The 27739-nt window shown below is 40.4% G+C and overlaps 1 protein-coding gene across 11 annotated transcripts in view; it reads left to right on the top strand.

Moving 5' to 3' along the window:
* Positions 1–560: 560 nt before the first annotated feature.
* ACSL4 (acyl-CoA synthetase long chain family member 4) overlaps positions 561–27739 on the top strand; it is a 41937-nt gene continuing 14758 nt past the window's right edge. The window contains exons 1-7 of one of the 11 annotated variants that reach the window (XM_076347384.1): positions 561–649; positions 2702–2786; positions 11943–12003; positions 21891–21936; positions 24165–24233; positions 25529–25765; positions 26086–26263. In XM_076347384.1, the coding sequence (XP_076203499.1) occupies positions 25538–25765; positions 26086–26263 (406 nt within the window). In that variant the 5' untranslated portion in view covers positions 561–649; positions 2702–2786; positions 11943–12003; ... (1 more) ...; positions 24165–24233; positions 25529–25537. Of the gene's footprint in view, positions 650–2701; positions 2787–11942; positions 12004–21890; positions 21937–24164; positions 24234–25247; positions 25766–26085; positions 26264–27739 lie in introns of all 11 variants that reach the window. The other 10 variants (XM_076347380.1, XM_076347375.1, XM_076347383.1 and 7 more) reach the window with 10 other exon arrangements.

The raw sequence follows: 27739 nt of genomic DNA, 5'->3' as shown, positions 1-27739 counted from the left end.
GGGGTAACAAACCCCTGCGCTGTCTGGTCCAGCCTGCAAGATTTGGACGAGCGGCATTGCTGCTTCCAGTTGGAGCCCGCTAACGAGAGCGGGGAGACTGCCTGGGCTGGGGGAGCCCCGTGCCCACGGGTCTGACTGTCCCACAGCTTTTGTAAGCCCCACTGGCAAACTACCAAAATCAAGAGGACAGCAGTACGGAGCAGCAGCGTGACAGGGCTCTGCCTACATCACGTTTGCAGCCTGGTTTCCCCTGACACACCCCTCCTCCCTCAGGCTGCGACCCCCCCCTGGGGAGGGGGGACACCTCGAGACGCGTGTCCCCGGCCCAGCTGAGCATCGCGGCAAGGGCCACCGGCGAGGACCCGGGCGGCCCGTCCCCGCCTCGCACCCGCCTCCCGCCCGGCGACCCCCGGCCGGCGGCGGCCTCCCTCCGGGCCCGCCCCCGCCCCTTCCTCCGCGGCGGCGCGTCACGGAGGCGGCGGCGGGAGGATTGGACGGCGGAGCCGGCAGAGCGGGGGCTCGCTCCTCCCCGCCGCTCCCCCGCGCCGGCCCTCCCCTCCTCCCCCCGCGCCCTCAGCCATTTTAGCAGCCGGTGGCGCCGCGGGCCCCGTTCTCCGCCGGCAGCGCCGGGACGAGGCGGCCAGGCGAGGTGAGCGCGCGCTCCGCGCAGCGTAACGGCCGGGGCGCGCCCGGCCCGGGGAGAGCGGCGACGGGAGGGGGGGGGGGGGACGGGGCAGGTCCCCTCGTTGCCCCTCGGCAGCATTTGGGACGAGGTGAGGGGGCCGGAGGGTCGCCCCGCGCACGGGGGAGGGAGCGGGGCGCGGGGATGGCGCTCCACTCCGGACCGTCCTCCGCCCCCGCCGGGGGTGGGACCGCGGCTGCCGCCCGCCTGGGCGGAGGCAGCCGGGTCAGCTGAGGGAAGGAGCGGGGGGTTACGTGGGGTCAGGTCCCTCCCAGCCTCCCCGGAGCCGCGGGGACGGCTCCCGGGGGGCCTGGGCCGGGAGGATGCGCCCGGGCTCGGCACCCCGGTGCCGGGAGGGGGAGCGCGGTGGGCCCTGGGCAGGAGTTGGCACCGGCCCCTGGCCGGGAGCAGGTGGCGGGCACTGGAAAGACTGCCTGGAAGTGCAGAGTGGGGGGGCCCGGGCCGGCTACCGAGAATAAACCTGCGGAGGAGCGTCCGTTCTCGGCACTAACGCTCCTCCCCGCTCCCCACCTGCCGGAGCATCTTCACGCAACTCCCTCCCCGAGAGCTGGCCTCGCCGCAGCTCTTGGGGCAGCGCCGCCTCCTCCCGTTGTTTCCCATCCTTTTCTCAGCCCGCCGGGGCTGAACGCCAGGCGCCCGTGCCCGGCGGCGGGCTCCTCTGCTGGCCTGCCTGCCTGCCTCTTTGCCTCAGCTAACTGATGGCGGGGGGGGCTGCGCCCGCCGCTCCTTGCTGCGCGTTAGCAGCATCCCTGCACAGACCGCTCCTCTGCGCTTCCCTGGGAACCCGGCGGCTTTCGTGGGCCTGCCCAGTACATCAACGGTGCTGTCTCCTCCCTCAGAGCCCCCCCGCCCCCTCCTCCTAGATGCAGAAAAGGAGGCTGGGCTCAGGATATGGTCTGATGCTGATGTAGCACACGCAGAAACCCAGGAAAGTGTGATTCATTGCTCAACGCCACGCACAGGGCATATTTTTCTATTTCACGTCATAAGAGCACCTGTTAAAGTAAAGCAAGAAACTGCTTGAATATTTTTGTTGTCCTGTTCCCCTGAGATAAGTTTCACATTGTGGTGTTCTTAAAATACCTCTGTCAGCTTTGTGGATTTTTTTGAAGCTTATTTGCAAAGCAAGTGTATGTGTACTGCATGCCTCCCCCCCGAGGAGGAGTGTGGACACTTGGATGGGCCAAGGACAGTGGGCTGGACAGACCTCCACTTAACTAGTGCTGCTGTTGTACCTAATGCTTTAATGAAATAATGATAGCAACTTTTGAACTATTTTGTAATATAACCCCTTTTTTTCCCCTGTTTCATATTTGATTTTTTTTTTCCCAGTGAGGATGCTCAATAAATATAGATGGAGGTTACAGAGAAATTTGGTGTCAATTAAGGATAGTTTCCTATAAAGTAAATGGACAGCTGTAGTCCCTGATGGTTGTAAAAGATGATTGTCAGGTTAAAGAGAATATCTTTCCTTACTTGGTTGCTCTTTTCATCTTGGGCTGTTGCAGCATAAAAATAGGACTGTGACATGCTTTGCTATTTACTGTTATAGACAAACTTGCATTTATAGCCTTGCCAATTTGAAGTGCAAAAATTGGCAAATAAAGCTACGAATAGGAATTAGAAGCATATGATCTTTTTTATTTTCTTCTTTTAATTAAGTTCTACTTTTGAATCTTTGGGATTTGTCATATCAGACTAACTGCAATGATTAGACACGGATTTTTTTTTTTTCCTAAGATGTGAAAATCTTACATTTTAAACAAATAAATCCCCAAACCAATCTTTTCTCCAAAAGAAGAGACAGAATTAGCAGTGTTCCACAGTTTCAGAAGGGTTGTTTGGTTTCATTTTTTTTTCTTCTGCTCTTCATGCATGGATACAAAGTTTGTGTTTTAATACAGTTCTACAGAAACTTTAAATATTTTCACATAAAAGTTATGTTAGAAAATATTTAATGTATTTTTAACTTACCTCTCATTTCTTTGTATTTGCCAGTTCCCCTTCATTGTTGTCTTAAACTACAGAGCTGTATACACTTGAAACAGGCAAGACAACTTCATCCCCCAAGAACCCCGCTGTGGTAAGGTTTTCATGATGTGTTAATTATTTGGGTATTTACACCTCATGCAGACTTTACTTACGTGTTACCTTTAACACTGTCTGTAACAGATACTGTGCAAGCCTGTGCCCGTTGTCTGCTGATCAAATAATCTAACATTTATCAGCAGCTATAAATTCTCAGCATAATAAATTACCAGTGTTCGGTGGATGACACCTCCTTCTAACACGAGGATGATGCTTCAGCCCTTTTATGAAACTAGAGAAACCACTCTTGAACAAATCACTAAAGCAAGGCGTTAGATACAAATATATTCCAAGTGACGTTGATATGTATCTAGTAAAATAGATGCACCCTGTTACAGTGTTTTAAATGAAGTTAATAGCCACATGAAATATTAAACAGTAGCCTGAGCCAAGTAAACATGCAAAAACTATTGAAGTTAATGATTAATAAATAGCTAGGTAATTAACTTGACAAATGAACAAGTGCTTGTTTATAAGAAAACTGTTCTTAATAAAGAATTACTTAAGCTAAAAAAGAGTTGGAGTTAATTATTAAGGGAAGTCTTCACTGTATACGCAACTAAGCATGTGGTTGGTCACTGTGCTTCAGGACATTTATTTTCTCAGGAGAGAAGGAAGTTTCATGGAAAGAGGGAAGCAATTTCCTAAGAAACAAAATTTACGGTTTTGTTCCATTTGTTCATATATTGGATCGCTGTTTAGACGGTGCGATGTCTTCCACCCTTTTTGCGGAAGGCACATCTCAAAAGTTGGCCACGCTGTTTCCTTTTCCTGCATTCTACAGCAGCTAGACAGCGACTGCTTTGGTGTCCCTCTTCGTTTCAAAGCTATCTCCTCTTCTCCCTGTAACTGGGATCGCTCTCCGTCACACTTCCATTTGGAAAGTGCTTAGTGGAATAGGCTAGCTGTACGGAAGGGCCCAAGGGAAAACTTAAGAGAGTGTTTCACCTGTGCTAGTAGAGCTATGCTTTACAGTGGATAGGAATTATTAATACTTTGCTATTGCTTTTCTTTTTGTTTCCTTGGTTTTTTGGTTGGAGGTGGGGGAGGGGAATTAGGATTGTCCATAATCCGCTCTTAGTAACTGCATGTTTCCTCAAAATCTTGAACTCGGTAGATAGGCGCATAAAAATGAAAGCTGAATGCAGCACTAGTTATTTCTTCTGTGGCCACTCGCTCTCAGAGTAACTTGTATCGCGCTGAAAGTAAAACACACGCTGGAAGTGGTGTGACGGGTTTCTGCAATGACCTGTGGTGGACATGAAGCCTGCCAGCGCCAAGGCCCTTTCTCACAGATTGCTGTCTGTGGTCCGAGTGGTGGACGGGGAGAACCTTGCCTTAATCCCGGATATGCTGGAATTGCGAGAAGTCTTCGCTTGTTTTATACGAATGTGAACTGAAAGATGCTGTATGGAATAAGACTTGTGCTTGCAAAGAGGAAGACTTCTGGCCTGTTGCCAGAATTGCTTGGGAGATGTGGTTTCAGTTTTCTTTTCTGCAGTAGGTACGTAGCGTGATCCACGTTGAGCCACTTGGCCGAGATCAACAAAAATAATTGGACAGAACTTAAATAAACTACAGTAGATCTGCTTTCCCTGCCCCGCTTCTTCTCAGGGCTATCAGTTCCTGCCTAATACTTCACATAAAGTGTACTTGTAATCAAGGTATGGCTTTAATCATGTGCCAGATGTGCATAACATTATTTACCTGACCAGGTGCATGATACAGAGATTAGGAATGGGCGGTGGGGGTGGAAATTCCTTATGCCGTTGTTGTTGGCCTAGATAGGAAGCCTTTCTACTATTCAGGCTACTGTGCTACTTTTGACCTGTGCTGCCATAGCTCACGGTAGCTTTTGAGTCAGGACTAAACTTGGCACTGGCTTGAACTTGATCGTCTGCAGAGGTTAGATACGAGGAGTCTGTGTGAGCAAGGCGTGGTGGTGCAATTGGCTGGAGAGTTATTTTACATTTTAAGACGATCCAAATATAGTAGAAAACTCAGAAGGCACATTGAACCATTTTTCAGTAAGGAAATAAATAGCGCAGGCAGTCTTGGGAAATGGAGGAGCAGAACAAGTAAGGAAAGGTGACTGTGGGCATGGGCTGGGAGGGGTGGGAAATGTTTTCCTTTAGCCAACGTGTTGCCAGAATGTCAATTTGTATAATGGATGATTTTTAAAGTTTGTGTATGTGAATCGCTTATGGTGGAGGTGAGGTTGGAGCTAATGCTACTGCATCAAAAAGTCAGCATGCATTTTATTTGCTTTGCTTTTGGATTAATAGCTGCGTAACGTGAAGGACACGAGGAATTGTTTCCCTCCTTCTTTGCTTCAGATAGAGCTAAGCTCTTGGACTTTCCATTGAAATCAGAGTACTTTTCACCTCAGTAAAGTGTTTTGTAAGGAATCCTAGATATTGAGAAAATATTTTTTTTTTTTTCCTGTATTTAAATTTTGCATGTTTTTTGTAGTACAGTTAATGCCCAATTGATGGATATTGTGCAGCTGGGAGTTCACTGGGCTTCAAGGTGAGGTATCTTTATCTCCAAGGTAGAGATAAAGTGATCCACCAATTATCACAGATTTAAGAGTCTCAGATTTAAAGTGATCCAAGGTGGTTCCTTGGTTATCACTTTAAATCCGAGACTCGTAAATCTGTTATACTTGAATACCACTGTTGTTCAGTGAGGACAAAACTAATGAACTAGGATTTCTTTCAATGTGTATTGATGTGACTGTTGATTCCCTAGAGTATGTTACTATTAGGCAATAGATTTATATTTCTTTTTTAATTGTTATTATAAATTCATTGGTCTGTCAATAGCAGCTGTTAAGTGTCAAACCAGAGCAGAATACCTGCATGCACATCTGTTTTACTTTAAACTGTGTGATGACGCTGCAGCTCATCTTATGATTTTTGCTCATCACTCTTGTTAGTGTGCAGGGAAAATGCCCATATTTCCATACATGGATAACTGGGAATGTTTTATAGCATAGGTGTATAATGGCAGTTAGAATATTAATGTACCTATCAATTAAAAAAATATCTAGGTATGCTTGAAAGCCTGTGAAATTAGAAACAAGTTGACATGACAAGGACAGACTTAAAATAGTACATTACATTCCAGTACTTGTGCTCTTAAAAATCTGTTTAATTAGTACAAATTTTAAATTATTACTTTAATAACTCTGAAGTGGTATTCTGTTTTAGCTCTCCTTACTATAGAAAACAACATTGTTAAGTGGGTAATACCAAGACAGTTACAGAAACGCTTGTGTTCAGAGGATTTCTTTAAAAAAAAGTTCAAATTTCTAATAAATGTATGATTTATTTTTAAAAGATCTGTTAATGACATGTTTAGCCTACCTTACTTTGCTTTTGTTCTAGTCAAGTATGGCCAACATGTAAAAAATTTTTCTTAACATCTAGCTAATGGTTATGTTTTGCGAAATTACTTGTTAGATCTGTACAGCAGACCTGGGTGGGTTTTTTAGCTATTTTATGATATCGTGCAACCCATTTAAAGTGAAAACAGTATTAGTACAGTGTACTCTGATCCTTGTTCTACTTAGCTAGGTACTTTACCGAACTGGGTAGCATTTTAAATTTAAGTAACGCATAATAAATGTGACTTACATTCTAGGAGACACAGCGGTACATTCAAGTAGCGTGAAAGGATGGTTGTTTTTTTCCTAAACCACTGTTCTACACGTTATAAGATACAAGATATGCGTTCTGAACCGCATCTCAACTGAGGTTTTCCTCTGCATGTACAGTTACTCAGTTTCAACTATAGTTACTGCAGTTAGCTGTCGAGTTTATAAAACTGCTTGTCTGTGTGTTTGCTGTGTAACTTTACGAAAGTAACTTGAGTAGTAATAGTCCCTTGAGCTAAGATTCTTACTGAATATTGTTCTTCCGTGGCAGTCCACAAGCGTACCCTGTGTGGAAGGCTGGACTCCTTGTGAGCAGTAATGCCCGCGTGCGCACCAGCGTGCGGCTTTACATCCCTGGGCTACTGCAGTTGGGGCTATCGGGGACTGAGCACTCCAAAACACCTTCATTTCCATGCTGAAATTTTTGACCCTGAAACAACGCAACTCAAAACAGATGTCAAGCATGCAAGAGCTGCTGCTTATTTCTTAACATATTTCCTCCCGTTCCCAAATAGTTGTATTTTTAGCCATGCCACTGCCCACCGGACCCTTTGCACTTCTGTAACTGTTACATCCCTTATACACCTTCTACTCGGCTCCATTGTTGGAAAAGGAGAGTAACCGATAAAATAATTGAATAACTGTCCTCCTTGGTAAGTGACCCTTAAGCCTTTTTAAGGGCCTTGTTTGCACAAATCCTGCTCATAGGAGTAGAAAAACATTGGCATAGAGAGGAACTGAATAAATTATAATATTAAGTATGTGATACCACAAAGAGAAATTCTGTTCGCTGTCAGTAGTTGTTATAAGCGTGTTTGGTTTGTATTTCCCAATTCAGCTTCTTGGAAAAGAAATCTAAAACAAATAAATGGTTTCTGCAGAGCACACGTGTGCCCTAAGGCACTTCTTTCGTGGCTGCCAGAAAATTTTTGGTACGTATCACAGTAAGAACAGACTTAACACTTGTGTTTGGTTTTCTTTAACAGTCTGCTAGTGCAAGCAAATTTTTCTTATTGTCCCTCAGTTGCACAAATGCTTTTACAGACAGAAATACTGCCATGCTGATATATCTGATAGCTTTTTCTGTGGTTATTTTCCAACACGCCCATTTCTTGCTGTGGAACCCAAAGGCCCCCAGCTGTAGACAGCCGTATGGCCGGGGCGGCTGACTCTATGCCTAGTGCAGACAGCTCCTAACAAGAGGCTGCCATAGGCACTGGAGAGAACCCACTGTTCCTCGTTCGCTCCCGTCTCTACCCTCCGCAGCATCAGGTGGGCACACCTGTTGATTCCTGTCCTCGAATTTTTTATATTAGCCGATCTGCTATAACAGATGAACTACGCTCCTTGGTTCAGGATAACATGTACTGATGAGCCTGAAACTAAAGGAGCCTGAACCTAAAGTCAACCTCTTGCTGGCCTTTTAAAGAGAAAGCTAAAGGTGTGCTGTGCTGCTGGAAACCGAGCAACTGAGTTGCTCATTCTACATCCAGCTTACTTGGCTCAACAGCAAGCTTCATATGCAATGGTATGTGCTAAAATAAGAACTTTCCCAAAGTAAAAGATCATTCATTTTTGTGTTCACGTAATGATTGCTCATCTGGCTACAAGTCTGATTTGATATTTTAAATAAGTTACTATTTGGTAAATTTTATTATGTGCGTTTCTGTACACTAGGAGCCACCCATACAACTTGAACCAAAAAGTCTACTAAGAAAATTGTGTTTAGAGAAACATTACACTGCAAATAATGAGTATTCGTCTAGTGCCCTGCACTGTTGGTTTCTCATGCTCGGTGAAATATTAAGAGCACTCACTGTCTGACAAGTTAGGCTACAGATGAGCCGGTACTACAAAACGTTTGATCTAACTTCACACAATGCTGCGGTTCACAATTCTGCATGTATTTATGGCAGGTGGCACATACAGCTGAATGACTCTTTCCACATTTAGATGAGTGCTGCCATCAGTGTCCTGTTGAGTTTGTAGGGCTGAGTGAAGCTAGTGGTAAGATTACAAGGAGCTTGTATTGTGATACTTGCATCCCCTTATCAGCAAGTATCTTGCTGAAAAAAAAAATAGCAAATTGATGTAACTGGTCAGATTTACTGAAACACTTAACGTTGCCTAAGCAATCTGCCAGGTACTTTGTTGTTTCCTCTCTAGTAGTTATACATGCAATAATTTTTGAAAAGATCTTATTACATTCAGTTTACCTAAAGTACATGATAAGTAGAATACACAGTGAGTCATTCCCAACGAATGTGTTGTCTTGGAAGCTAGAGGAGTTGAGCAGCCTATGACATGTCACTATTTCAAATATGCTAGTTAAGTTTGAGGAGCTGGAAACTGCGTATCACTGCATGCTGAGTGTTGGCTCATAGCAAAACCCCCAAAATTTATGAATGAGGGCATTTGTTTCGTAGCTGAAACTGTCAACTCAGCAGTCAGCTGCTGTTTCCTGTACCATGCAGCCACTTTGGATTAGGAAGGTTACTAACTCCTTCAATAAATAACAAATTATGCATATTAAAGTATTTTGGAATATATACAATTAATCTGTAACAAAATTTTAAGAAGACATTTCAGTGCTTGGGAATGGGGTTTGGGGTTTTTCTTTGGCTTTCAATAAAGATAAAAGTAGGTTAGTTATCACGCTACAGCTTCTGGTTGCTTTTTTTTCTAATACTCCACTTCCATGAACACACTAAGCTTGCAAAAGCTGCAGCCTGCACTCACTGACTCTGGCTCCTGGCAAAAGGGAAGGGACAGGCTGGACAGCAAAAAATGGGTGGAGGCTACTTCTTTCAGCAGTAGCTCTGTTTTATGCGTGTAGCTCTGCTTTATGCTTGTAGCTGGTGCTTACAAAGCTACGTTGTAAAGGTGCAAGTAATTCCGTGGCAGCTGGACTAAACCGAGGTTACCGCTTCCTCCCTTGCACGGGCACTTGCGTGACTGAACGGGGAGCTACGTCAGACAACTGGCTCGACTTAGAAGTTACGTATAATTGGCTGCCTGCAAAATTTGCAGCCCAAGGGAACAGTCAAAGTGGGATCGCTGCAGTCTAGATCTGGATTGAGTTGGCTGCCATGAACCTAAACTTGAAGACTCTGATAGTGCAACAAGCCTGCTGGTTCTCTGTTTTCACTTCTCTGTTGGAGTCTCCATTACATTGAGGTCAAGTTCATGTCAATTCAGTAGAACAATTTGCTCAAGCTGTGTTATATCTTAAAATTTGCTTTAAGTACTAGCCTCTCTAACCTCTCTTCTGTTCTTAGTATGACACCTTTTGTTTTGTTTTTTTTGCACAGTGAAAACATACATACTAAAAGAATCACAATATTATATAGGTACGGTGTAGTTTTACAACAATATTTCCCATAGCTTTGAATGCTACATAGAAGAGTTGAGACAGTAAATCTGCAGCTAGTGGTAATGTCAAGTAACAGCAAAGTGATACAGCAATAGAAAGGAAAAACGAAAAGGAAGCAAGAGATCCTGGGTTTTGGTGCCTGTGGTCTTTTTGCACCAGACGCAGAAGTAGGAAGTGAGGATGGAGTAGTTTCTGTCCATAGTAGCCCATTAGTTTGTCATTTTGCACGTTACTTTCTGTGAGGACAGCTGTATGTGCAGCTGATTCATACTGTGTATTTACACAGTATAATTTAATACTGAATTTAAGATAGCCTTGGTTTTGTGCCTTTGTTAGACAGATGTGTTTAATTTTCATCATGAAAATGGATTCTCTGTTTATTTCATAAGCATGCAAATAGTTTTGCATTTTTCTGAGCTCCTCTGTTCGAACAACTTGGTCAAAAGTGCTTTCATTATGAAATGTATCACCACAGGGAATAGGAACAACTGGAAGGTGAAAACTAAGCTTGCTGTTCTTCAATAAAAAGCAGGGTGAGAAAGCGGGAGTTGGAACAGGGATCGGAGCGAGATTATGACTTAGAAAACCGTGGAGAGCATCCCGCTTGTATGAGTATGCTACTTTTTGCCATTCTGGGATTGTCAGTACTCAGTCTGGCTTGTTCATGGATTGATTATACGTTATCCTTGCTGTTCAAGTTCATAGGAGAGAAGCTGTATAGGTACTTCAGTATTTCACTGAAGCTTGGTCTTTCAGGCATATTTTTCTTGCATGCCTTTAAATAGCAGTACCTATGCAGTGTACGTGACAGTTCCATAAAACTCGACTGAAAAAGACAGCATGCTAAACGGTCTGGCAATTTTAGTCTAACATAACTGAAGATAAAAACTTGATCTAGCCTTGAGCTGAGTTCAGGTTATTTGAATGCTCAAAGATGGTTTGAATGATAATCGCATGCACAGAAATAAGTGGAAGACTCTTTCCAGATCACATTACCTAATGAAAAAGATCAGATGGTGACCAGCCTTGTAGTCTTTCTCCCCCCATTCCCCAGTGTCAAAATACTGCAGTTATTCAGGTATAACCTACACCCACTTAAAAAGTTCCTGTTGTTTGGAAAATAATCCTCGTTTAACCTGGACCAAACCAGTCTGAACTGCAGTGTGGAGAAAGAGGTGAGGAAGCGGCGGCCCTCAGCAGAGGCAGAAGGGTTAATGGAAGGAGGAGCAGGGCTTTCGGGAAACCTTCTCTGTGTGACCTGAATATGCAGGTCGCTTTCCCTGCGGTTGGATCGTAATTTCTGGAATATATGCATGAAAATAAGATACAAGCATAGCTTGTGTGTATGCTAATACTATTTTATACCTAAAGTATGAGGTTTTAGGACCACACCAACTGTCTTAACACCTGTTTTCCTACCTTTCTGAGCCGTGGTCTGTGCCCGGACATTGGATGCAAATGTAAAGGGGGGCTGTTCGACCTTATTCTCTGAAAGGCCGTAGTGTATAAGGTTTCTTTTGGCTGTTTCTCTAACGTAATTCATCGGTGTTCCTCAGACAGATGGAACAGTTTAATAAATTTGTTACATATTACCTCTTAGTTTATAAGTTTACCTTTCCTTAAAAAGCTGAAAATGAAAAATATTTCCGTAACTTGGATAGCATTAAGTAGATTTATCTTTAAGAAAGGTAAGCTTTGAATACTGGGTTGCTGAAGCTTTAAAGTTGAGGCTATTAAAAGCAGTTTAATGTCATAACGCTGGTTTTAACCAAGAGTAAATTTTAAAACTTTTTGTCAGGCACAGTGTTTGGCAGCATGTTACAGCGTTCAAACATCTGAAGGCATTCGGAACATAGAATTTAGGTAAAAATACAGCACTTGGGAATGATAATGTAATGTAGTGGTATCCCCTGACCTAAAGTAAAGGACATGATCAGCCTGTTCCATGTTTTCAAGTAGCAGGTAGTATTTTGCAATTGTATGAATGGTATTGACAACAAACAGCTGACAAAGCTCATATTACCAATCCAGGAAAATGTTGGATTGAATGGTCTGTTCAGATATGTTTATAACCTAAGAGATGCCTAGAACTTTCACTATTTAATTTTTTTCTTTTTTAGATTTTTTGTGAATTTATCGACCAACTTACCTTGAAACATTTGAATTGCAGTTGCATTAAAGGTAAAGAGTGACTTGGTTTTGTGTGCTAGTAAGCAATGAGATTGACAGTAACTGTGGACTGGGCACTTAAATAACCCTTACTAAAACCTTCCAACAGGGAACTTTGTCCTACCATCACTATAATGATCAGTCCAAATACTGATAGACTTGGAGTGGGGACTGTGTATTTTTAAGTTGAAAATGGAAACATTTTCTAACAATGCTAGCTTTTTGAGTATGACTGCATTTGTTAACAAATTAAATTATATCTTTTTTATTACTAACCATAAATAGCTGTTGTGATACACAGTGCCATACTAAGGATTTTTCTGTCCCTTTTTTGGAGCAAAAAAGTTCCTGAAAATAAGTTGAAAGAATGGTCAACAGCATCAGTTTCCTCTTCATGCTTCCTTCAAAATCTGTCAAATCTAAGACCACTGTACTATCTGTTTAGTCTAGTGCTGTACAAACAGTTTCTTACTTCTGCAGTTCTGCTGTGACTCCTGCTTTATTCATATTAAAGGTGATCTAGTTACCTAAATATCAAGTCATGCCATGACGCCACTTGAGTTTTAGCTGTGAGGTTTGCTGCGAATAGTCACGCAGGCTTTTTTGTCTTCTGAGCCGGCAGGGCTTGAACAAATTCCTTTCAGGAAGCCCTGCGGCTGTGTGAGTGCACAGCTATCCTGTGCTAGCACCTTTTGCTGAGGGGTAGGACACACTAGCCCAGGCACAATCACCTGATAATATGGTTACGCACCTCCTTGGCCAGAGCCGGCTTGCTCTGTGCCGTCTCTGCTTCCAGCTCAGGCTTTGAGCACGTGATACTGTGACCCAATCCTGTAAGTATGTCCTCTGCTGTTTTGCAAAAGCTACTGGAATATTTTGGAGTAAGAACATCAAAAGCTGCCTGCTTCTGAAACTGTACACCTTAAACAAGCATGTTGGTGTCTGTAAAGAAGCGGTGTGATAGATGTGCGTGCATGTGTATTAGGGGGTGGTAAAGTTCAAAACCTCGCTATTTAAAACTGTCTCAGAGGTCTTTTGTTTCTCCTTTTTTTTTTTAACTTCTTTTCTCTAAGGATTGTGCTAGTTTCTACCTTGTTCTCCTGTCTTAGTATGAATATTTAAGTTTGGACTACTTTTGCATTGTTTTCCTGTTTTGGTGGTGTTACACTGCTAGAAGATTGAACAAAATAGTGTTTAGAGCTGTTAAATCTAAAAACTTGAATGTGCACTTTGCCTTGTAGGAGAAAATGTACTGAAGTTTGCTTGGTCATCTCTTGCACTTCCTCTTTGAAGTGCAGATAAAAATCAAAGAGATGTTACAATATAGTAAGTCAGTAAGATTGCCTTCCCTGGTAGAAAATGCCATCAGCAGTATTATTATCTCCCCTGCTGATGGGTAAAATCCCCAACTTCTCTGACTAAATTGGTATACGCTGCATTGTTTTATTATCCATGTACAACTCATCCCCAGTCTATACCTCCAGATCTTCCTTATAAAAATTAATACTTGAGTTGCCAAATAATGTTATTAAAAGGAATGTATCCTAAAGATATCTCAGTCTATTGTAGAGCACATGAAAGTAGCAGAAAGCAAGTTCACTCACGAAAAGTTTAAAGTGAGCAAAAAGTTGCAGTATGAAGTCCTGTCTTAGGTAAATCTTTATCTGGGAATTCCAGGTGGGGATCTAGAGACGATGGATATCTAGAGACGATGGATATCTAGAGATTAATCTAGGTATGTTTGGCTAGAAAGTGGTAGGGTAGGTTCACCATGAACCAAGCAATAGACTGTGCTAAGATTTTGCATTAAGACCACAATAAAAAAAACTCAGTTCCTTAAACATACAGACATCATCACTTTTTCACTGGAAAACACGGTGATTGTGCAAAAGATTAAAATATGCTTGCTCCTAATTTTTATTGACTCTCAAACCATTTTCCTCTGCAGCCTAACTAGTTACACAAGGAAAATGAAAAATAGAGATGACTCATGCTTGAAATCTCAGGGGCTACCATCTCAAATGACCACGGGTGGGAACAGTTTTCTTAAACTTGTATTTTTTAAGTGCACACCCAGTCATCTGTATATCAGAACATCTGCAAGGAGAGAATGTCTTCAAATTGCAAGTAAGAAAGCCTAATTCTTTTTGCTTAGTCACAAAAAAGGGAGGAATTTGCATTTGGATGTGAGCTCCTAAGAGAAAAGGGAAAGTGTATTTCCCAACTCTGGTGTTCCTCTTGTTGACTGTCGCCACAACATTTTGAAATCCCGTAAGAACTTTAGAAAAATCCCTCCTCAGCCCCCAGTACACTTTTTGGTAGGCAAAAGACTGCTAATGCAGTACATGAGGAGGAACATTTACTTCTCTACACCCCCTCTTTTTTTTTTTGAGAATGTAATTAATTTCACTACCCAAATTATGACCAGTGTCTGAGAAGAAAGCTCCTAATGCCACTGATGAGAGACGATGGAGTTTTTGAAAAGCAATAAAGGTAAATATAAAATTGGTGGCAGAATTTCTTATCAAAATGAAAGCTGAAGAGACATTCAGGTTTTCTGAAGTGATACAGAATTATATTTAGAACTTTAGTCTGTTAAATTACGCAACAGTCGCTGCTGGCAAGACATTTAAAAAGAAGTATATAATCTGTCAGGGTAACTACAGTAAAAGGGAGAAGCTGTTGTAGTCCATTATTGTGTCTGGATTTCAATCAAACGCAGGAGGTTAATATTACTGGACTTTCTCAATAGAGCATTAAGAGGGATTATGGTGATCTCTGTCATTGCATTGCATGTTTGCCTGCCAGACTCGACTTGTGTTCATGCACTTTAACATTTTACTGCTTGAGTTGCTCCTTTCACAAAAAGGTTATTGCAGAGCAATGCTGCTAAATTTCAGGGAATTTATAAATAAAGGAAGTACCTTTAATGACTGGCTCTGCTGTGTTCATGTTACTAAGCTTTGGTCAGACGAATCTATCAGCTGAATCCTATTTAAAAAAGAATCATTCGGTGTTTACTTTCTCCTAACTTTTGTTTTTATGTAGTAATAGATTCATGTTACTATTTTATATTGGGAAATGCCACTTTTAAGCATTTCTAACGCGTCATCACAAGAGTACATACAATTCCTCCTAGGTCATGCTGTACAGATGCTTGGTGACATTCCAGATTTGAGGCCAGGAAATAAGTGTTAATATTTAATCTATGCAGCTAGGGTAGTGTCATTAATGAATATTTTGCCTTGTTGAGTAAAACATCATTAACATTTGTCCAGCCCTAATACCATGACTTCATCAGAGTCTGAACGGGAATGCATGTACTCCTGGAATTGGTGAAGCAGTTGTATCCAACAGGCATAAGCATAAGTACATTGTCGCTGGGTAAATTTTAAGAAACTAGCCAGGGAGATTATTTCCTGTACTCCTTCATCTTTACTTGCAAAATAAAAAGCACCTGATGTCCTAATTTCCCTACATGGTGAAAGGATGTTGTTGAAATGATTATCACAAGCATAGGATGATAACATAAGAGGGGAGATGAGCACCCTAATTCTTAAACAACCTGTTGTCCATGCATAGGTTCCTAATACTGACAATAAGTTGAAAACAGGTAAAAATGAATGCTCAATAGACCCAGGGAAGCACCTAGCGATTAGAAGCGAAATACTAGTTACACAAGTTGCATTCGTACTTTCTATCTGCAGTACCCCCATCACACATTCATTAATACTACAGAAACAGGAATATTACATCTGACTTTGAAGACAGTAAAACACTGATACCTCAGTCATTTACTTCTATTGTGCCCCGAAAATGCGGGGAAAACTGAGATCTTAACCTTTCTGTTAAGAAAACAGCTTCTGTTAAGAAACTCAGCTTCGAGTAAATTCCTGCTTTATGTCAGGTGTGTTCCAGTTCGGAGACAGAAGCAAAATCTAGACTATCCATTCATTGCTGAGTGAGATGAAATGGTGACAGTTGAAGAAGGTACCTGAAAGAAGTAACTTGTGTGAGTGTTACTAGTCCCTTTCAATGCAAAGTAAAACTGCTCGACTTAAAACACCACAGAACATTATGCCAGTTTTCAGATGCCTGTATTCCACACAGAAAAAATGGAGGGAATGTCTTCAAGTTCAGTGTGAAGTCTCACTTGTGCTTTTGCATTGTTTGACTTCTTCCTTTTCTAGCTGAACTCTTTTTTTGGCCTGTAATCAGTATCTTCAATCACATTTTCAAGTTAGAATCACTCTTAAAAATGAAAATTTTAAACATAATCTGGTTATAAAAATTAGGTTTAAATGCTTCTTTGTAGTTACGTATTATGCTAGAGACTGCACAAACAGTCCATGATGCAGACCTATACAGAACGGTCTGGATGTTCAGTAATCTTTTTTAATTTATTTTTTTTATTTAACCTGCTTCATTTGTAATGCTTAAAAATAAAACAAAGATAAAGAGGGGAACTGATCTCCAGTCTGTAGTTTCAAACTGACACAGTATAGGTAAATGCAAAGATCTTCTGTTGGAATATGCTCCAAAACAATAGGTGCAATAACAGGCTTTGGAATTTATCTGAAGTTGCCTAAAATAAGAGAATGTTTTCAAAAAGCTTGAACTTATCAAGTCTGCACTCAAAGAAGGCATGATTTTCATGTGGGGAAGCAAGCAACAAACCTTGTTTTTTGTAAGGTATGAAACTGGTTTTAGTATAAGTTGTATGTATTAAGGGATTATTTGACTCTGGGTATCAAATTTCTCAAGGACAGTATTTGCAGACAAGAAAAACGTTATGGAAGATGTGGCAAATAGGGCTTTATATTTGTAGGTCTTAAGCTGATTCGATCTTCTAGACTGTATAATTCAACAGTCTTAGGAGAGGCCACTACTTTTGTATTTTGCAAAGCAGTTTACTACTGAGAAAGAAGCAGAAAATTAAAAGATGATGATAACTTAAATCTCCCTAGTTGGATCATCAGAGCCAGGTAAGTCACAACCTTTCCACTGCAAAATTATTGTGTAGCTAACCACAGAACTAGTCTGTCTATCCATTTTGTATTACGTAAGGGAAGAAGGAGATGATCAATTCCTATTTGACTGCTTTTGCTCGAGAACTTCCACAGCCACATATCCTCTAAAATTTGTCCTTGATCATGCTGCTTGCCTTTTCATGTGCTTGTTTTAAAACAAGTTGGGTGGAAACAGTACGATCGCATCTCTGCTGTTGAACCATTGGAGTAACGTTTGCCATAATGCCTGATGAGATTGGGGTGTATGTTGAGGGGATCAGGCTGAAATACTTCTTTATTAGTACAGGATGTGCATTTTCCTTTTTAATTTTGTGCCCTTTAGCCCAAGTGTATTTTGTAGATGTTGGAGGACTTTTGAGGTAACATCAGTATTTTTCAGTTGCGGAATTTCTCCTTTTCCATCCTCTTCTGAAATACTGTCTGCCCAGTATAAGGGCAGTCCTTACCACGTTCATTAACTAAAATGCCAACGAAACCAAAGGGTGCCTCTCGCTTCCTTCCTTCACCGCAAAAAAGTGTTGGAACAGCTGAGTTTGCTATTATAGTGACTGCTAGCATTCACAATACCGTAGCATAAATTGGATTGACTTGAAACCCTGCGTGCCCTAGGCTTTTGATTAGATCACAGCATAACCAGTACAGATTGAGCACGGGCTTGTGAGAGAGGAAGCGGCGGAGTCAGTGAGCCTCAGGTATTTACGGTGCAGATTCTGGATAGAATTTAATGAGGGAAAAGTAACAGAGGTGGGTCTAGAGGAAATACTTTCCCAGTTCAGTGTATTCTCAATCGACAGTTTTCAGTTGTGGAATCTTGCCTTGGCCTTTTATGTTTTCTGCCTTTGGAGCACACAAACAGCTCTTAACCGTTTCACCAAATATTTGCTTGCCCTCCTGTTACAAGATTAGGAGAGAGAGTTTCACACCAGTCTGTTAGATAATTGAGAAATACTGGGTAAGCGTGGCTGGTCTGGTTTCCATTACAATAGTTGTTGCAGCAATAGATGTATGACAATTTGACACTTACAAATTGATTTTTTTTTTTTTTTCCTGATTGGCATTAAGTGCATTTATGTTCTGAGGTAGTAAAACAGAAGTAGTGAATATAAAGGGCAACAATAATATTTTTCTTGAAACCAAAAATAAATCTAATCTTTGTTTAGTAGCTAAGTAAAACATTGTATTAACTACTTTATAAGCAGCAGTAAGAGAAACAAGATTTCCTAATACAGCTTGCGTTTTTGCTATTTCACATAAAATATATATATTTAAACAGGGACCCTCGACTTATCAGGATCCACTGTATCCGACTTTCCCTCTCCCTGTTTGTTGGGACATAGGTACTAGTATTTACACTGCACAGACATAGTAAGAGCTCTTGAAAGTTCTCAGGCTTTGAGCTACTATGGCATTGATAGAGCACAGAAGGACTTCTGAAACCTGCTGGCATTTGATTAGATTATCTCTGGAGTTTTCATTACACTTTGACATACAAAATTGTGTAAGAGGAAAATATGTAGAAATCTGCCTGTGAGAAAGGAACAAAAATCAGACCTCGTGTACTTTTTTTCCTACCATGAGTAACTTGCATTAATATTGGCAGTTTGTTTTCATACATACACTGCCATGATGTAAAAACTGAATCATTTCCCTTAGTTTTTCTTCTTTCAATCTTTCTAACCCCCAGAAAGTTGTAATTAGCCACAAGATTCTTCTAACTCTTACTGCTATTTAATCACAGTCTTCTCATCTGTAGAAATGTTCTCTCATTCTTGTGTGTGACAGGTATAAATCTGGAAAATCAAAATTTGTAGAGAGCCTGGTAGTATGCACTCATTTGTTTATTGTGTTTAAGCTTGCTGCATCTTCCTGGCAACGTGATACTTCTCAGTCTTTCTGTAATTTCTTTTTGAAATCCTAGGCTCTTTCAGTTTTAGTACTGGAACAAATTCAGGACTACTAGATATAGATTAAATTCCCTCCCCAAAACTGACTGTAACTAATAACCAATGTACTTATTCAGGTCAACTCATGTTTTTTTCACTGTGTGGAACCACCTTTCCACTTACAAATTATGAATGTTTACTGTGGTTTCCAAAATGTTTAGATCTGCCCGAGCGCTAGAGAAACTCCGGAAATAGTTGTTACTTACTCAGACTGGATTGTTTTGGAGGATTTCAGAACTTCCTGAAAGGAGTCAACCCTGAGTACTTATGCTAAAGCCAGAATCGTGTCTCCATTTGAAGTTGGCAAGAGCTCGGTTGCAGGACAACCAGGAGTTCCGCCGGTGTTTCTTGCTTCGCAGATTGGCGTGTTCTTCACAAACTAGAATACTACCCTTTTCCTGCCTAATGTCATCTTTCGTACTAGAAGACTTTCCTAACACAATGAAAAAGCGTTTTAAAAGTTGCAGTTAATGTTTGAAGTAGATTGAAAACAAAGTATGTTTTCTTCTGATCATGCTATTACATAGTAAATCGGATCCCTGGCAAGCTTTTTAACCCAAGAGGAAGGACAATAAACACTGTTATTCATACACTTTCAATATTAAGCCTTTACAGTTGTTTTGGACTCGGGCTAATTAAAGCCTTTCCCAGCGAAGATGATAATTTGCTGCCCTATTAAAATTAAACTGCATAGGATAAAATTTCTAGCCACAGGTCCTTCTTTAGGTTTTGAGTCACACTTAGAAATTCTAGTTGTGTGTGCAAATGCTGGGTAAGTTGATTCTGTTCTGTTTGAATAGTTAAACGCAGAGGAGATGAGGGCATTTCCTCCTCCGTAAATAGTCGCTTCCAGAGGTATAAACCCTCTCCCTGGTTCCCCACACACACTTTTGCTCTTACTTAGTCTCATAAACTTTTGTGACTATTTAAAAGCTATTTTTCTATATTAAAAAAAAAATACAGTTGCCACTGTTTCTTAGATTTTCAGTTAAATTCATGAAAAATCACAGAGAGGGGAGTGTCTCCTCTGTTGCGGAACCTGTGCTCTGATTTCAGACTTTGTTCTGTGGCCCTGGCTGCAGGACGAGAACAGTGTTGCCTGTTATCTGTCTCTGAAGCTTTTAATTGAGGACATCAAAGTCAGATTATACTCAAAGAACATCTCTTCCGTCTGTGGCAGGCTGTAAAATACAGTGTCAGTACCTGTATGAGCGTTCACATCGGTTATTTGTTTGCTGTAGTAAGCTTGGACTATAGAATTTTTGTAAACGCCCAGCATATAATAGTAATAAGGAAAATATTACCTCATGAGTGAGGTTTCTAATACGAACACTGCAACGTATCATTGCAAATGATAAATGAACTCTAGAGTTACCATTTCAAAATTGCTAGAAGCTTATTCACCTGAGGGAAATCCTTCGGAGATGCTGAAAACACAGCTATCGAGGAGAGAAACTACATCTATTTTTGTTTGGTTTGGTTTTTTTCTTAGACTGTAGTCGCGCCTGACGCACATTGATCGCTGTTGCTGGGAACGTGCGTTCCCTACATCAAGAACTGGAAGCTCTGCTGTTTCCAAAACAGATAGATAAGCGTCTAGACGGGCTAGTTACATTGCACAATTAAGAGAAATAATGAACTTTGCAAGTCAATATAAAATATTACATATTCTAAATATTCTAGTATTACATAACAGCTTTAATTTGATACAGTGACATTTTTCATCTTTTATTTGTGAGGAAAGAGGAAGTTTACTGAGAACATAACTGTTACACTTTAGTAATATGTAGTTGGCTTGCCTTGAAGGTATCCTTGATGGTGCATCGATGAGAACATTGCATCTCATCCTTTCTCTTAAAGTCTAATTAAATTTAAATAAGAGATTGAAGGCATAAGGTGTAATTTGAATAGCTAAGTTTGGCTTCTAGCCAAATGGAATTGGTACGGAGGTACTTTTGCAAGTTCAGTATGTCAGTCTGTTATGCATTATATTTAAAATATGATAAATACTTATTTGGCATGAGTTTGGGATGGTCCTGTTATGGATCAAAACCTTATACAGCCACATGCAAGTGCCAGTAACACTAAAAACATTATTGCGCCTCTTATTTATTTCATATTTCAAGAGAAAATGTTTGTAGGAGAATTTTGTAAGGGATGTTTAACAGTTTCAGTCCGTAAAAACTGGTACCTTGATTGAAATCTTAGACTTATGGGGAAGGCTAATAAAATATAACTAGGTTAAACATGAGTTAAAAGCTTTCTGCATATAAAACCAAGTAGTCCAAGAGAACGATCATGCAGTAGGCTTTTTGAAGCCATATCTGTAGCGTTACATTTAGGGCATCTTGTTTTTCACTGGTCATGGGACCAGTGAAGCCTCGCCGCCTACATAACCATGCTTTTGTTCTGTAAACTCTCCTCTTGCCTCAGTACCCAAACTCTGTTTGATGTTCCTTGTGACTCTTTTGGGCAGCGTATGCTACGGGTAGTCCCGAGTTAATGTTTCTACTGATACTCATCCATCAAGAATGATAAAGGTCTTGTTGCTTCTGCCCCGAGACAGAAGAATGGACCACATGGAATCTGAAAGTCTCTTTCTTGCCTTTTTTAAAATTAAATTAAGCTTCTGTTCATAGCTTTATTCAGAGCATGTTTAAAGGGGGGTGGGGTGGGGTGTTCCCATGAAAATTAAACTCCTTTTGGGTAGCTTTATCTTTATCTGTACACTGTAGTTTGCAAGCTTAGTCTTTTCCAACAATATCATTGCTCTCCTCTTGTATGGGTAGCACGTGCCGCCTTTGTCTAAATTCATAGGCTATTCTTCTTCAGGAGCATTAGGGTAGAAATTCTAAAGATTCCTCCTTTCTGCAAGGCAAAAAAATTCCCAACCTCCAATACTTTCTTTTTTTCTGTTTTAATATAGATCTAATCGACACAAAAACCCCTCAGTCATCGCTGTCAGATACCTTGTAAGTATACCTGCGCGTGCGTATATACGTGTGTGTGTATGTGTCAGTTTTTATGTGAATATGTTCAAAGGAAAAAGCCAAGTTTGTCTTTTTGGGACTTACTGAGTTTTTCCAACTGATTTCTGTTAAGAATTACAACTGATTTTTGTCAAGATAGAAGCACTTTAAATTACCACAAATGTATACAAATTAGCTAAGTTATCTGTTTTTATAAACACTTTTTAAAGTATTTCAAACAAATCTGAAATTTCAAAATGAAAGAAATGCAACCTTTAACTTTTGCTAATGTGTACAGTAACGTAACAAAGTGTGTTTGTACATGCGCTGCATTAAAAAGTTAAAAGTGATTTCAACAGGGTGCCAGTTGTAGGACAAAACAAACATTCTTTCCCATTAAGACCTTTTTATCATTACTTTATTATTTCAGGCAGTATTTTGAACATTCTGTTGAGGTTTTTTAGCATGTTAGAAAGTTGTTCCAGTAAACTGTAAAAGTTCTTAAGTTAGTGTTCAACACTGAATTGAGTTTTGTTGCTTAGTCGGCTTGAAGATCGTCTCGCATATAAAACCACACATTTCCTGCATGTAGCAAGGATTATTAGATGACATCAGTGGCGTGTAATTTTTCAGATACAGTCCCCTTTTCACATATAGTCTTACAATCCATTCTGCAACCTAGTTCAGTTTTAAAGACTTAGTATTGACTATCAGTAATAGAATGTGAATTGGATATTGTGAAATACCTGTTTAAACCATGACAGTGCTGTTATGATTCATTGTGTTATTTGCATCTCGTCAGCGCTTGGATGACAAGAGGAGCAGGTCCCCATCATTTTAGATGTGGTAAAAAAAGGGACAGCTCTTACCCCAGAGACTTCGGTTTAATTCACCATTGCCCAGATGCAATAAGAAAGAGTGGAAAATAGCAGTGGAAAGATGAGATAATTGCAATAAGTATCTATTAATAAAGACCATTAATCAATATAGATTTAATTAGAAAGTAGTAACCAAATCAATGTGTGAAAATATGATTTTCAGTTCTTTGTGTCTGTTGTAATAACACGTACACAGAAAATACTCTGAAAATTTTGTGGTTGTTCAGTGTTATACAAGCTGCTAAAGAGCTTAAATATAATTTATAAAATCAATGTACAGGAGATGAAATGGAATGGAAAAGTTAAATTAAATGTCTTTTTACAGTATTGGTCAGTCCAGAACATTGGCTAAAGAACTTAAGTAAATATGAGCCCATTCCTCTGCTCCCTTTCTAAATTAGTCAGTTCTTGATTATTAGTGAGTAGTTTTTTACCAGCAGGACTACTTCTGAAAAAGCTGCTACTCAGCCTGAATAAAAGCTGTAGTTCTGTCTCATTATATTAAATCGTTTGCATTAGTCCAGCAAGTTTGCTTTTTATCCAGATCATTGTGCCTGGTCGTACGCGTTTTGTTGGAAGGTGAAGAGCAGTGAGAGTTCTCCATGGGGTTTATTTTAACGTGTAGCATTGTGTCTGATCACGGGCACGCACGGAAGTTTTCTTGCTGTAGTCTTAGCACTATGGCTGGCTTTTGTTTTAAATACAAGCTCAACTGCTGCTTTTGGAGCACGGAATTAACTGGCATGACAATATCATACAAGATTTGTAATATAGACCAGTAAACCTTCATTTTGGAGAACTGGAGCTTAGGGAAGTAAAATGATCTCTCTTCTGCTGAGGTTTGTCTGTTTGCTGAGCAGTTGATGATGATGAGGTTAACTAGAGCAGAATAAGCATATACGTTTTGAAAAGAATGTAACATTCACTTTTTATAAAGAAATACACAGAATACTCTTTTTTCTGAACAAGTCTGAGCTTGGTTTAGTACATTATACCATCATTCAATAGTAACTTTATTCTTTAGATTTAATTAAAATTAACGTGGTGATCATGTTATTTTAAGTATCTGCAGATCTCTTAATCTTATGTTACATTAAACGCTGTTGATGTTGGCTACAACACAACTGCGGATGTTGTAATTCTTATTAAAAAACCCAACCACCTATTAATAGATTTCTGCTATGCTGTTAGTAGCAGTTGTCTTGTTCAACCTGAAATGTTAATTGTAGCCTCCCTCATCACCTGAGGGTGACAAATATGTTAATAAAGGTACATTTTGAGATGTGCCCATGTTCTTTTAGTTCTTGATGGAGCCCTGAAAATTTCCCTATTCTCATCCACTCTGTTTATCAGATTCTGTCCATGAAAGACTGGGCTTTGCCATAAGCCAGTCAGCGTTACTCACTCCCCTATGTGTCTGAGGTACCGCTCTTTTGTTAGTGCACCTTTGCCTTTTATTTTTCCTGCTGTGTGCATCGTACATGAGGTGTTTGTTTGCATGCCATCCAGATGAAGATAAGAACCTCTATCTTTTACATGCCAGTGCAGACTAGTTACAGCCCAGCGGGCTAGCCACAACTGTGGTTTGCTATGATGCTTTCGTTTTTCTCCCACTCGCCTTCGGTCTTTATTCAGGCCCAGTTCTCCTTAATGAGGAAAGATTTCTGACATGCAGACAAAACCTTGCCAAACTGTGCTTTATTTTAAATTGGATTAAATTGGTCAAATTGGATTCCATTTTCCATACCTGGAGTTCTGAAATGCGTATATTGAAGTAGTTTTTGGAGGGGGAAAGCAAATCTGTGTAATCCCTTTCCAAGAGTCTGACATTCGTAGTTGAAAAGTAATAGATTGAAAACTCACTTGCTGGGGCAAAGTTAATAAAGCAGTTTTGGAATATTATATAGTTTTTAGATTACAACATGTAGACTTTTGAGGACTGTATCAAGATACATTTTAATCTGAATATAAGTTGATGTAATATTCTGAAAAGCAGTAATCTGCTGTATCTGTTCTCTGTAGTACAAATATTTAGGGGGAAAACAACTGTTGACCTTTCCCACAATTATGCAATTGTAGCATTACTCAAGTAGCTTAAACACGATATTATGATGTGAAGGACAGACTTCATCTCAACAGCCCTGAACTACTCAAACAGAGATAGTGGGGAAAAGTCTTTGAAAAGTAAATATTTGTGGATGCAACAAACAAGTACGGAAAAGATTCATCCTTTTTCGTCTTCAGAGCAGTACACTGCTGTATCATGCAGTGTACATGCCTCTTACATCAGTTACTTCAGTCTCCTTTGTCTTGATGCATTTGAAGTGAACTCTTAGAGGGACTAAAAAACTAATGGACTGACTGTAATATTACTAATTTAATTCTTTTTTTCTTTTTTTTTCCTGCTCTCTGCTTGGCTCTGGTCTTCACCCACAGGCGTCCACTGTTGGCTCTCAAAGGTTACTAAAATTTTAGCAGCTGCTCTGAAACAGAACTACCTAAGCTTCACTTACTGTTGCTTCTCCTACACCACACTGCACTGCTGCTTTGCTCTTGCCTGCTTCAGAACACAATAAGAGATTTTTCTTTTTTAAATACCTGCAATGAAACTTAGGCTAGAAGTATGTGCCGTTCTCTTGCTGCCTGTATACTTGTTAATATCTGTGTACAGTATGCTTGTATTTATTCCATGGTATTTTCTTACCAATGCTAAGAAGAAAAAGGCTATGGCAAAACGTTTAAAAGCTAAACCCATCTCGGACAAACCTGGAAGCCCCTACCGTTCTGTCACTCATCTTGACTCACTAGCAAACATAAACATTCCTGGAGCAGACACGTTGGACAAGCTGTTTGACCATGCTTTAGCAAAGTTTGGGAAGAAGGACTGTCTTGGGACCAGAGAAATACTGAGTGAAGAAAATGAAATGCAACCAAATGGAAAAGTGTTCAAAAAGGTAAAACTTACAATTTTGTACTTAATTCTGCTTTGGTTTTGAGCTGCTTTGCATCTTGCCTCAACAATGGCGGTCTCCTTAGAGGTCTTCCTTAATCATCATCTTATGATATAAAACTTCCATTTTATAGTAGTTAAAGAAGAACAGACTACAGAATGCACTATTTATTCTACTTCAAGAAAAATGAAGGCAATTTTTTTTTTCTTTTAATGAATGGCAGTGTGTGCGCTTACGGTGTTATGCACCAACTCACATAAGCTTGTAGAGCTGTACCAGCAGCTTTTTGTCATCACAATTATATTTATTGTTTTCCTCACCAGTTAATTTTAGGAACTTACAGATGGTTATCCTATGAAGAAGTAAATGAGAAAGTGAATCGCTTGGGGAGTGGACTGACTGCCCTGGGACTAACCCCGAAGAGTACTGTTGTCATATTCTGTGAGACCCGAGCAGAATGGATGATTGCAGCTCTCACCTGCTTCAAGTACAACTTTCCTCGTGAGTGCTGAACTTGGTTCTAAACTACATTAGAAGTAAACATTTCTCAGCACTGGTTTGGCTGTTAAGTATTTTGAATCTGCCAATCTTATCATTGATGGTATAAGAATTTCATAAGCTTACTCTGGCTATGGTCTGATTCTTAGAAGTTTCCAGTCTGTTCTATGCATTGCGGAGATCCCTAAAACTAACTTGCTCATACTTATGAGACCGTTTTTCCTGATTTTATTGCAGTAATGTTCTAGATGTTAGAATGACAGAACAGTACGGTTACTATTCAGGTTTTTTTAAAATACTCTGAAGATGTCAGTAGTTGCCTTTCTCCCCCCAAAACGTGGAATGTGTTTATAGTATTTTCTGTCTGTATCCTGACTTCTTATGCATCCAAAACATGAAATGCTTATTAGAAGAGAGAAGAATGGTAAAGTAATCAAAATCACATGCTAGTCTGAGGGTTTTTTTGGTGACATTAAGCTGCTCAAGTTCATTACAATTATGTATATGTTTTTTTTCTTTTTCTTAATTTTATTTAAGCTGTCAAAAATCTCTAATCTGACTGAACGCATACAAACTTCTTGGTGAAGTGGCAAAGGTTACTATGCACTCATGCCCAGTCTGCATACAACACCCTATGACCTAGAGCTTATTTTTTTGCCACCTTATGTTTTTGCTTACACTAGGCTGCCTCTTTTTCTTCCAGTATTAGTAGTAGCTGACTGTGTGAGGAGAAGGTCACACAGTAGAGTATGCAGAGAGGCTGTTAAAGGGCAATAATGGAAGAGCTGACATTGCTATTGAAGTAGGAGAGGATGGTTAATTCGGTCTTGATCCTCATGCTTTGAGAGGCAGGAAGAATCAGCTATATAACATTACTCTCTTTTTGTCCCTTCCACATGAACCCTATTTCACAGGAATATTAAATTCCTTTAATGGTCTTTGGAGGTTAGAGTTTGAGATAGCAGACAATACTAAAGGAAGGGTTGGGGTTTTTTTTCAATAAAGAGATGATGGGAAGAGGTGAGCTCCTTGGTGCCTGTGAGGCGCTTAATGGCATCACTGTAGCCAGACAGGGTTAAAAATAATCTAGCAACGTGAAAAACAGTCTGATTCCTTAGCCTGATTCTCTGCCTTGCCCCCATCAGTAATTTCACGGGAGCAAGCAAAGTAGTTGACAGCACCGAAAGAGCTGCTTGTAGAAGTGCATCGCTTTAAGCCGTGACTGGTGCCCTGCGATGTTTAGAGTGTCATCTCTCCCCCTGAGCTCTGGTTGCAAAGAGCTCAGGGGCAGAACACATGTTCTCAGTTGCTTACTGTGTGATTGCTTAGTGCATTATTGTTGGGTTTTGGTGGATCTCTTTAATCGATAGAGGAAGAGAAATCATCAAAACAGACTATTTCAGTTGGAAGGGATCTACAGTGATCATCTGCCAATGTCCAACTGCCTGACCACTTCAGGGCTGACCAAAAGTTAAAGCA

Source organism: Aptenodytes patagonicus, chromosome 9 (assembly GCF_965638725.1).
Source record: "Aptenodytes patagonicus chromosome 9, bAptPat1.pri.cur, whole genome shotgun sequence".
NCBI classification, from domain to species: Eukaryota; Metazoa; Chordata; class Aves; order Sphenisciformes; family Spheniscidae; genus Aptenodytes; species Aptenodytes patagonicus.
The sequence above is the reverse complement of the archived record's forward strand: the minus strand, read 5'-3'. Positions and strand labels throughout refer to the sequence as shown.